Consider the following 12,528-nt stretch of genomic DNA (forward strand, 5'->3'; position numbering starts at 1 on the left):
TATTAATCATACCCTTCTCACCCTCTAGAAGTCGCTTGCATGTTTTGAGTAATTCCCAAGCAATTGTGTGATTCGTGTAGTCGATACCCATAGGGAATGTCACGAGCGCCCATCACAGATACGCAGAAGATAGCAGGTTATTTATAGATTCTCCTGGCTCGGTTCGCTTCAATGTATGGCATTTTGGGTACCTCGGCAGTTCAGATTTTCTGACCCAGAAAAGATTTGCTTGCTAAAAAGCTTGCGAATATTTTTTCACTTCACCATTCATTAATGCATATATTCTGTCGCATATCATTAAATGTTGAATTCAGTGTGGTAGTTGAAATAATTTTATATAGCTAGCATTGCTAATTTATCTCAGTTTTGTTATAGTGAACGTTAATCTTCGTGTTTGTGATACTTTTTCTGTGTGAGGTCACTTTCATTCTCATTCACGCTCGCTGTCGCTCACACACATTTATTCACTCACTCACTCACTCATCCATGCAGAACAAGACAGTGAAACCTTTTCATTAATAGGGTTTGTTGATGTTGTAGTTGCCGCCGTAATCTATGATGTATCTCTTTGCCCGCGATTTTGTCAGTCGTGATGAGTAATTTTACATTTATTTCTTCTCTGTGTGACGACAACTGGTTCAAGTAAATCCTTATAGATTGCTGTTGTCGTTTCCTTTATCTACTCTCATATCTATCAGAGACGGTTTGTAGTTCAAGCCAGGTCCATGCGGATCGCTACTGATGTCTCCCTCTCCTATTTTCTTCTTTATCTTGGTGAAATAAAACACAAAACGAAAAAAAAAAATGAAAATAAATTAAAAACGAACATTAAAAACCGCAAACTTGAATAAATAACTGGCTTACTTAGGATGCTGTGGGAAGGACGTCACCGAAAGATCGCCATAGGCTTGCGAACCAGGATGTTCGTCAGAGCTGGTATTAAGCCACCCCAGGATAGAGTGGAAGGGCGCCGCCTGCTGGGACGCCCGTAGATCTAGTGAAGGACCAGGAACTCGCCAGTGCAGGTACCAGTCGCCCCAAGATGCTGTAGATGGGCGCCGCCTGCCTGGATACTGCAGATCCAGTCAAATTCTAGGGGCTCGTCAGTGCAGGTTTCAGCTGCCCTGAGATGCCGAAGAGGATGCCCCTGCCTGGACGCTCGTAGATAAAGACGAAGATTACAAGGACGTATGGTCCGAGAAGGACCTGTACGAGATCTGTGAGGATGTGTGGATGAGGACCAGAAAGGGACGAGCAGCCACGAAGATGCACCAAGAACAACGCACGTGAGAACGAGATGACCAGCCAAAGTTAGGTCACCCTTGAGGCAAATCTAAGGTGCCTCGAGGGCGAGGCATGAGTAGGTGGCCAAGCAATATGGCATATACATAAGCCTATTTCTGTAAGCCATTTTACCAATAGACCACGTGGCTATTTACCGCGTGGCTCCAAGTCCAAAATAGGAACTGTCGATTCAGTGAGGGCGTAGATGATGATTTATCTGACCTCGCCTGACCCAACAGTTCGTGGCCAGCGAACTGACTGAGCTGGATTTTTAGAATTTCGTACCGGATCGTGCTCTTATTCTAGCATCACCATCGCCTCTCCTTCCTCCCTATGCTCATTCCTTCACTCGCTTTGCCTTTCTCTTTGGTATTATCATTCGATAGAATTTCAAGCCATTGGCGCATATAGTTATTTCTGAATGAAAAATATAACAAGCATTGTAGTTGATAACGAAATCAAAAAATAATTGCATATTTATCTCCTTATCTTACATTACACAATATCTAATAATGGGTACTCGCTCATCAAAATCTACCTAAAACTACCGGCTTCAAGAAAAGGAGAGTTTAGACAAACAACACACAACACACACACACAAAACAACACACAACACACAACACAGACACACACACACGCACATACACACACACGCACACGCACACACACATATATATATATATATATATCGCTGGACATGGTACAGTGATACGGGTACAGTGGCCAAGGAGATCCACTACATTCTTGTTAGCACACGATGGAGGATCCTCCAGAACTGCAGGGTTTTCCGGAGCGCCGTGTTCTGTGGCACTGATCATAGGCTGGTTGAGGCTACCCTGCGGGTCACTCAAACCTGTCCACCAGTGCCACCCAAGTGTTTCACTGGACAGACTAAGAGGACAGTGTGCCTGGGTTCACCATGGCGTCTCTGATTGATTCACAGAACCAGTTGCTCGTGGGAGCCTTCAAGGTGTTACACTCGGAAGCAGCTCAGGGAGTCCATTGGCGTTACACCGAGGCAAGTCTAGATTCTATCTCACTGGAAACATTTAGAGGCCACTGAAGCATGTCGCAAGGCTCAGATGAATGAATCAAGTCTTCTGTCCTCATGGTGGTAGCTTGGGATAACTGCTGAAAAGGAACAAGGACAGTTCTCAGATCTTGCTGGGAAGATTGAAGGCCATTCTGGTAAATGACCTTTGCTGCTTCAGCCCTGAGAAAGCTGAACTCTAAGCCCTCCTCACAGATGACTGCGTTGCGATCAGCGATGGACGGACATCTCAGATCATGTTGGAGATTCAGAACGGATTGGCTGAGTAATTTTGAGCAGTTGTACATAGACCCTCCAACAGTAGCTTGGATGCAAGCGATGTCACAGTGCCTGTGAGGAACCTCCTACTCTAACAGAGGTTAGGATGGCGATTTCCAAGCTGAAGAGTGGGAAAGCTGCAGGCATATGTGATATCCCTGCTGAACTGCTAAAGGCTAGGGGTGAACCTATGGCTCAGGGCCTGCATACAGTCCTGACTGCCATCTGGCAGTCTGGCACCATTCCCGCTGACCTGCTGAGGGGCGTGGTCATCCCTCTCTGGAAGGGAAAGGGGATCGTTGGGATTGCATCAACTACCGTGGCAATACACTGCTCAGCATACCAGGCAAGGTTCTCGCCCACATCCTTCTGAAACGGATTCACAACCACCTACTGAGGCATCAGAGACCAGAGCAGTGTGGATTTACTCCTGGCAAGTCCACAATAGCCCGTATACTAGTGGTTCGAGTAATTGTGGAACGCCGTTGTGAGTTTGGTCGTAGATTGCTTGCAACCTACATCGACCTCAAGAAGGCGTTTAACTCGGTGCATCAGGAATCGCTATAGGAGATCCTGAGACTCAGGGGAATTCCGACACAGATTATTGGCCTAATTGCAAGCCTTTATACTAGTACTGAAAGTGCTGTAAAGTATGATGGGGGTTTGTCGAACTTCTTCCCTGTTAATTCAGGGGTGAGGCAAGGCTGTGTCTTTGCACCAACACTTTTCAACACCTGTATGGACTGGATAATGAGCAGAGCTACTAGCCAAAGTCAGTGTGGAGCAACACTGGCAATATCAAGGTCTCAGACCTTGACTTTGCCGATGATGTTGCTATCCTATCTGAGTCCTTGAAGTCACTGGTGGCGGCTCTTGATGCATTTAGCAATGAGGCGAAGCCCCTAGGCCTAGAGGTCTCCTGGACCAAGACCAAGATTCAGGACTTTGGGGGTCTGTTAGGGGAACCCGTTCAGTTGATCCATGCTTGCGGCGAGGATGTTGAAGTTACAGAGAGTTTTACATACCTTGGTAGCGTAGTCCATATCTCTGGGCTGTCAGACCAAGAAGTCAGTAGACGGATTGGTCTGGCAACAGGAGAAATGAACTCGATCAGCAAAAGCATGTGGAGATGTCAGTACCTATGTAGAAGGACCAAGCTACGTATCTTTAAGGCCTTGATACTGCCAGTTTTGCTCCATGGAAGTGAAACCTGGATGCTATCTAGTGTCTTGGAATCTCGTCTTGATTCCTTTTGTAACAAGTCCCTTTGCCGGATCATGGGGTACAGTTGGCAGGACCACGTGTCCAACCGGTGGTTACACCTTGAGACCGGCATGAGACCTGTTACTTGCATAATCCGGGATCGCCAACTCAGGCTATATGGCCACCTAGCTCGTCTCCCTGTGGACGACCCTGCCCATCAGGTTGTCTCTCTGCGAGACAACCCTGGGTGGAGGAGACCTGTGGGACTACCAAGAAGATCATGGCTTGGGCAGCTTGACGAGACCTGTTGCGAGGAATTAGAGATGGGCCTTGGGCCTGCCTGGAGATTCGCCTCGAGGGATCCTCGTGGCTGGAAGCGAAGGGTGGATGCGGCCATGCGCCTCCGTCGGCGTTAGCCCCTTGATGATGATGATGATATATATACACGGCTCAGGCAGTTTTTGCATCATTGGACAACGTCAATACTTCTGAAGCATCAAGGTTGACCTAAATCTATTCTCACAAACAGATGTAACTGAAGTCAAGTGATCACACCTTAAAAGACACACTACTAGTAATATATATAAGGATAATGTATATGATGCATTAGAGGCTATTTGTTTTTGCAGAGATCTGGGGCAGCATTCACAAAGGGTTATATGACAAAAAAACTCTATCAATCTACATTTTCCTTGGTGACTCTTCCTAAAAATGTCTGACACCAATTTTCATCTATTACTCGCACATATTTCAGGATAGGTGCCCCATACCGGACAAGGCGTACGTTGTTATAAAAACTTCGTCTAGACTAGTTGGGCAGTGATAGAGTTGGACGTATGGTCTGACTCTTTACTGGTTAAGAGTACATGAATTATAGTGTAAGGCGGTACAGCCCGCCATCTCTCCATCATCTCCCCGTACTCTCATGCACCCTGACACCTCGCCGCCTGGCCATGCTTGCTGCGATCGTTCAGTCACTGCTGTTTGAGTTTGCCCTTTGATCCCGTACTCTTATCTGTGATTCATGTACACATAATTTATTTTTCACTTCTTCTGTGAGCTTGATGGTCATTTATATTGTTTTAAATTATCACACGTTCTTACCTTATTTTTGTCATTACTTCCTAACCACGGAAGCTTTGTTCTCATTTTAAGATGTCTATTTAAACGTAATATTTTATCTACTTTCTGCCTACTCCATATTAAATATGTATTTTTCTGTTTTATCTCTTTATGAAGGTAATCTTATTTATGATTTTGGTGGCTGTCCCAATGTTTTCTGTGCAAACTTTATTTTTACGAACTTTATGAATATAAGCCGAGGTAAGCAGGAAATAGATTCACTCTCCTGGATTTACTGAATGTTAATAATCTCTTTTCATTGCTTTATTCTGTTTAGATAATTTACCTAATCATATTTTCATACGGTAATGGTAAGGTGTATATACAGGGCGTCAGTTAGATTCCGTTCATACTACTTCGTAGGAATCAATTTGAGTGTGAACCCATTAGAAATTGATTAATATTGGCTACGGAGCCACAATACCCCACCACAACAGTATACTGGGACAGCGCTTGGCTTATGGCATAGCCTAGGGGCCTTGGGTGGTCCGTTCTGACCTGGATTCCACGGGTCACGACACGTACCGTGAAAGCCATGGCTTTGCACACGATTATGCATGTATGACTGCCATAGCCTACCTTTGAAGAATTTTACACTTGTTAATGAGGACAACACACCAGTAATGATTACAAAAAGCTTTTGGCCCTTTTTTCCCTTTCTTGTTTGTTATGAGTTGGATAACTAATTTCAACTTCTTATGTAAAGAAAGACTTGTTGAATGGAGTCAAAACTAGTTTGACCAACGGTACATTTGTTTATTTTATAGATGCAGCAGTAAAATCTTAGTTTTAAATTTCTATTGCAGATATCAGAAATTGTAACGGGCCTCAGTCGATTACTCAGCCAGACTTTGGTAAGTTGCCCTCAACATCACTCAACATTTTGCCTTGCCTTTCATTAGACTGCACAGGCATATGCGATACAACAACACTAAAGTGTGTGAAGATAAAACGAAATGGATGTTGCAAGTCATTTTACAAAATCTGATGATATAGATAGACATTTGGCGATTGCAACACAACTCACGCATTCTCGCACTCCTCAGAGTGCGGCGCAGTCCCGTCTCCAGCGCGCATGGGTGTCCCGCTGCCAGCAGAAGCGCGTCCTGCGAGCCGGAATGTTCGCTTCGAGGTAGTCAGGTCGGCGAGGAGGCTCAGCGGGGACAAATGGCGGCAGAAGAAGAGGCGCCTCCAAGGGGAAAGGCAGAGCGAGGACTGGGCCGAGGTCTTGGCATACTATAATGCCACAATATTCACCACCATCTTTAACACCACCATTCCTACCATCCACAGCATCACCATTCCTAACATTACAACCCCCTCCACCACCACCCCCTCCACCACCACCCCTTCCACCACCACCCCCTCCACCACCACCCCTTCCACCACCACCCCCTCCACCACCACCCATTCCACCACCACCCATTCCACCACCACCCCCTCCACCACCACCCCTTCCACCACCACCCCCTCCACCACCACTCCTTCCACCACCACCACCCCCTCCACCACCACCCCTTCCACCACTACCCCTTCCACCACTACCCCCTCCACCACCACCCCCTCCACCACCACCCCCTCCACCACCACCCCTTCTACCACCACCCCCTCCACCACCAACCCCTCCACCACGACCACGATCCCTACGACGACCCCCACAACTGTGTCTCCAGGAGTCGTCCAGGGAACCGTTGCCGCGCTGATCGCCGTCCTCGTGTCAGTCCCCATCGTCGCTGCAATCGTCGGGCAAGGAGGGCAAGGGAGCCAGGCTCAGTCGTCACAGCAATCCATGCAACTGCCGCCTGCACAAATGCAACCTCCACCACCACTACCACCACCTCTACCTCCACCTCCACCACCACCTCCACCTCCTCCTGTCCCTCTTCCTCTACCAATATTTGCAGTCTCTCCTCTCTGCCTCCACCCGCGGTTCCTCCTACTCCTGTTCCTCCGCCATCCTTCAACGGAGCTGCAGCGAAAGCTCTGGTGCCCAACTGTGACTCCAATGGGTACTTGCAAGTTGCAACTCAATTGCAGACTCTTGCTGCAGGACACACAGGGAGACCTGTGGACCCTGCAGTGTTCGCGCTCGTGGAGACAGTTGCTTACTGTAAGGTGAGATACGATGCCTAGGCTCTTCCTTTTGAACTGTCCTCCACATCTCTTTCTGCCTTTTTAAAGTATGTTTGTTTGACGTCACTGGACCATATACTATAAGCAGTTTTATATGTGAGATGTAATATTACAATATTACATCTTAGCTTTGAACTGCGTGTAATGGATGGGAAGTTCACTTCTGTGCCTGGTATAGTGGTTTGGAAGTGGATAAGAGAACTCATTGTAGCAGCCAGTTAATGCTGTGTAGGAAGCACTGAGTTTCATAATCTTTGTTTATTCACAAGAGGCAGCCAGAGCTTAACAGCCAGAGCTCAACTATGTACAATCGAACAACCTAACAAGCCATTATGCCCTTCAAAGGTTTGCCTCTCCTTTTGCTTCTCTGAAGTTTTGTTTTACGGTTTACTTTTACTATGGGTTGTACATAATCACTAATACTTCTATTAATATTTTATTTTATAATAGATATTTAGTGTGTATATTTTATGGGTTGTTAGATATTTTTTCTATTCTTTTTTGTTTAACTAGTTTGGCTTTTATCTAATAGTTTTTTATTAATGTTTTTAAAAAAATACATATATTATACTGCACAGTAATATTTCTGTTGTTTTTTTCCTTTAGATCACTGAGGATGGAATGATTGACTCCAAAACGTTTGAAATGAATAAAGATGTTTGTGGCAGCCCTAGTTATACTTCTATATTGATATTTATATTTACACATTTATATTCATATATATATATATATATATATATATATATATATATATATATATATATATATATATATATACACACATACACACACACACACACACACACACACACACACACACACACACACACACACACACACACACACACACACACACACACACATATATATATATATATGTGTGTGTGTGTGTGTGTGTGTGTGTGTGTGTGTGTGTGTGTGTGTGTGTGTGTGTGTGTGTGTGTGTGTGTGTGTGTACACACTGTACACACATATTTGTGTGTATGTGTGTTCTTGCATTTCATCGTCCTGTCCTGCACTTCCATCCTTTGTTCATGTCGTAGTCTTTCCCCTTGTTGGGAGTGGAATCCTTTCCTAAAGTCCCTGGATCAGACCTACTGAATCAGTCTTTTTCGAGGATTGTACTTCTAAAAAACTTTTGTTGCTTTCATATATCAAAATGACTAGAATTCAATCATGCAATGGTGAAAGATACATTTGCAATCTCCAGCTGACTGACTACTCGAAAGATGATTTATCCCACTTATTGCGGGATAAGTAAATTAGAACGTTGAGTGTTATCTCCGACTGAAGATGTAGTTTCTACATGACTCGCTCTGCCTCTCCTTTTCCACCCACCTCAAATATAAAGGACTCTCAAAAGGATCACCATGACTTCCATTGCATTCACTTCTTTCCTTTTCCCTTACAGCATGGCTCAGCACAGGATGTTCCTCCTTCCTCTCTCGACATAATCAGCGGAGGAGGGCCTGGCATGCTTCATCCCCCTGATAATTATCCAGGTCTTGTAAGTGTAGACTGGTTCTTTGCATTTAGTAATGCATCTGCATGTAATAACACAGGGTCGGGCAAAGTGCGAAGAGAATGGAGGTGTATTTGCGAGTAAAAGCTCAGTATTGTATAATCATGGTAAAAATATCACACTAAGGATGTTTCTAACCCTGCTAGAGTTATCCAGGATTGTTTCTCCATGGCAACACGACAGTCAGTGGTCACCCAACAGTTCGCCCTCTCCAACAAGCAACATCACCCTCTGGTGCCACGGGCGTCCTAGAAGCTCCTGTCGAGGAACCTTCAGCAGGGACGACGGAAGCAATGTTGATTTCTGCAGATGTCACACGTGTTCCTCCCGTGGAGACAGTAGATAATGAAGAAGAGGAAGAGGAAGAGAAAGACTACGATTATATCAACGGCGACGACAAGAGCCCGACAAGGGTGCCGGAGGGGAATGACCGCAACAGGTTCTTCTGCGGAGGTGCCCTAATCACTCCCAGACACATCCTCACCGCCGCCCACTGCGTCGCCCTCGTGAGGTGAGTCTGCAAACTGGCACCGCACTGTTGGCTTGATATCACCTCATGTACTTAATGCAGTACAATTAATGGTTCATTAAAATCCAGTGGAAATGATGCATGATGCTTAATTAGGGAGAGGAAATGCTCTTGCAGTAGTCCAGACAACATAGTGAGCCCGTTTTATGTTAATTTGTATGTTAAACAAAGGCATCATCCTATTCTTAGATTAACCTTTAAATAGGCATTGTGTTAATCCTTCCTTCCCTTAGTTTTCCAGTAACACTACTGAATGTTTCACTCCAGGCCCGAAGTGATCCGACTGGGCGAGCGGGACTTCACGCGGAACACCGAGTCGCAGGCCTTCGACTACCCGGTACAGAGAGTCGTCATTCACCCGCAATACAACCTCCTCTTCAACTACTTCGATATCGCTGTGAGTGGCCGTTGATATAGACGTGAGCGAACAAACTTATTCAAAATAGCTGCTCATACAGGCATGCGCATTAATAACTTGTGAAGCAGGGAGAGTAAAGTTAATTCATCCAGGTGATTTCAGGTGATTGAACTTAGAAATGAGGTGAGGTTCACTGCCCTTGTGCAGCCTTACTGCCTGCCTGGCTCCACGTTGATGCTAGATGGTCGCACTTGCACCGTCTCTGGCTGGGGGACGCGACCCAATGGTAAGGCTTCAATGGTCATGCAGGCTGGCTTGCTCCTCCTCCCCTTTTATTCAGAGCTTTGTTTTGATATTATAAATTCATAAATCACATCAGAAAGATGCATATTGTATTACTATTAGTTTGGGGGCCAGAGAGTGGTAGCAGTAACGTGCACAGCGTTAGGTGATTAGGAGGGGCAACAATGTCCACCAGCCAATTTAAAGCCCTTCGATAGAAGGCACTGTCATAGCCCTTGCGAGGGAGTTTGACGTAAAACCGAATAGTTTTGTGATATATTGTAGGATCTTGATAAACGAGTTTATAGAAACATGAAGGTGAAGAATATGCCCTGAATATGGACACTGATTTTTTGCCCCTGAACAATTCCAAATTCTGATCCAACACCCTTGCAGAGTTTGCTGCAACGCTGCTCACGAGCCTGGAAGTCGATGTGAAGCCCCTGGAGGAGTGTAATGCCCTGTATGCCGAGGCGGGGAGTGTCTTCAAGACCAGCTACCCGCACGGGCTGGACGCCACTCTGCTCTGCGCCGGTGGGGGTACCGGCAAGGATGCGTGCAGGGTTTGTGCTTCAGACTTGGCAGTGTTATGCGACGTACCTAATGAGAGTTTTGGCTTCTGAGACACATAACTGTAGGTGCACTTAATACTATATATAATAAAGGGCTTGATCGTTCCAGGGCGACTCAGGCGGACCGCTGGTGCTGGGCGGGGATGGGCGCGAGATGGATGTCGGTGTAGTGAGCGCAGGGCTCGGCTGTGGCGACCCTCGGTTCCCCGGAATCTACACCCGCGTCGATGCCTTCCTTGACTGGTTGGATCTCACGGTGTATGGCGTGTGCGCCCGGGCGTCCTTCTCGGCACTGCAAGGAGGGGCGGCCGCAGGGAACGGCACGGAGGGTGGGGTGACTGCAGCACTCTAACGCTGAAGACATGGTAAGGAGCTGCTCCTCAAACGAAAGAGGAAAAGCAGTTCCCCATTGTTAGCAGAAGGTATTATCTGTAGCTTCCTGAAAAAGCAGGAAGACACAAGCCTTTGTAGTACTTTTGGAAATATATTGGATTTCATATTATATCTCACTCTCCCATATACATACATGCATGCACACACATATATATATATATATATATATATATATATATATATATATATATATATATATATATATATATATATATGCATTCATTTATTCATTGAGACTAGTGAAGATCTAGCTTTGCCCGGGCCTTCCACAGGTCTGGCCTGTGTCAGCTTTTTATTGGCTGTTTCATTTTGTTCTCTTACTGTGGTGGTGGGATTGCCAGCAGGCACTCCTGCTGCCATGATGTAAGCATGTGGCATAATCTCTTTATCAGCCCGGCAGCTGTTGTGGAGGGTCCCGGTCTCAGAGACAAAGTAATGTACCAGGGTGGTGTTTGGCTTGGCATAATGCATGTAACACCTTTCTGCATAGCCAATTGTCTCTATGATGTACTATGCGCAATGGTAACCTAGTTTGATTCTGTGAAGAATGACTTTGGTACCTGTGTTGATTGTTTCAGAGAGTGCCAGTGGCATGTAGCCTGTGGCGTCTGAGTACCATCTCACCGGAGGGAGGATCTTGTTTCTCTCTGTGAAGCTGCAGAAGGAAGGAGCTGTGGTATTACACTTCTGCCCTAAGATTTTTCGGCTTAGTTGTATGATCATGGGATTTGGGGGCATACCCCTGTCCATATCGGCTAGACTGACAGCAAACTCATTCCCTCTGATGCCTATGTGGCTAAGGACCCAGTTTATTATTATTATTCTATCCTGAGCAAGAATCCTCTGTGCTATGGTAAGTAGTCAGGAGGTAGATGTTGTCTTTGGGTGAACTGTGTTGAAGACAGTCAGTGGCTGCTATGGAGTCTGTATGTTTGACCACATATCCTTCCCTCAGGGACACATGGGCTAGGGCTCCCATGATCGCAAGTGCCTCTGTCTGTAGCAAGGAGGTGTTGTCTGATACCCTCATGGATTTTGTGGCATCCCCTGCTGTTGGCACCTGCAGTGTGGCTTAAGGGATCTGTAGTGATCGACTTAATTACTTTAATTACCCTTGTTAATTAGGTCATTAGTCGCTGCCACCACCTGGTTAGTACGTCCAGGAACAATACATGTATGGAAAGGAGGAGACGTCTAGAAGAGTGTAGAAAGATAAAAAGGAAAGCGTGCGTGTGGGAAAAGGAAGAAGACCTAATTCATAAGGGTTTCCGTCTGGTAAGCGTGGTTACCTTCGAGGGGAATGCGTGTCAGCCTGAAGGGCTGATAGAAGGAAGTCAATTGCTTGCCACAGGTAGCCAAATTAATGGTATTATTTGTCTCTTTCAAGGGTTTCAGTTAAAAGAGGAATTTCATTCACAAAGCTTACACATTTATTGATAATAAAAACATCAAAAGTAATACACTTAAAATTACACCAGGAAGAAACCATTAAAATTCTAACACAGGGGAAAACCCAAAAAAGCTACTTGAAAAAGTACAAAAACGAAGATAAAAAAAAACAAAAAATCTAAAAAAAAAAAAGGCGGAGCACTCTGTTCAATATATAAATGTAAAAAAGCTTTAAAAACTCATCTTACAGCCATAAAAAACCTTGTCCTTACGACCGACACAACACCCAACGTCATTAGCTTCAGCCGGGTTTACTGCGGCCGCTAAAAGAACGTTCCTCCAGACAAGGTTCCCCACCACTCCTTTTCGCTTCTTTTCTTTTCTTCTTTGTTGGATTTCTTGGCTCCCCCAAGAAACCCGGCAGGTACCCAA

General features: G+C 45.5%; 1 protein-coding gene across 1 annotated transcript; it reads left to right on the forward strand.

Moving 5' to 3' along the window:
• Positions 1 to 6,533: 6,533 nt before the first annotated feature.
• On the forward strand, positions 6,534 to 10,816 carry LOC119568111 (trypsin 3A1-like). Its single transcript, XM_037916509.1, has 7 exons — positions 6,534 to 7,033; positions 8,463 to 8,558; positions 8,720 to 9,084; positions 9,370 to 9,499; positions 9,623 to 9,746; positions 10,139 to 10,305; positions 10,424 to 10,816. The coding sequence occupies exons 2-7, from the start codon at positions 8,526 to 8,528 to the stop codon at positions 10,664 to 10,666; spliced, it is 1,062 nt and encodes a 353-aa protein (XP_037772437.1). The 5' UTR covers positions 6,534 to 7,033; positions 8,463 to 8,525; the 3' UTR covers positions 10,667 to 10,816.
• Positions 10,817 to 12,528: the final 1,712 nt, after the last annotated feature.

This window comes from Penaeus monodon, chromosome 43 (assembly GCF_015228065.2).
Source record: "Penaeus monodon isolate SGIC_2016 chromosome 43, NSTDA_Pmon_1, whole genome shotgun sequence".
NCBI classification, from domain to species: domain Eukaryota; kingdom Metazoa; phylum Arthropoda; class Malacostraca; order Decapoda; family Penaeidae; genus Penaeus; species Penaeus monodon.

Coding starts and splice junctions, on each gene's coding strand:
- LOC119568111 (XM_037916509.1), top strand. CDS start 8,526: ATGCTTCATCCCCCTGATAATTATCCAGGTCTT. Junction 9,085..9,369: donor CACTGCGTCGCCCTCGTGAG/GTGAGTCTGCAA, acceptor GTTTCACTCCAG/GCCCGAAGTGATCCGACTGG. Junction 10,306..10,423: donor CCGGCAAGGATGCGTGCAGG/GTTTGTGCTTCA, acceptor TGATCGTTCCAG/GGCGACTCAGGCGGACCGCT.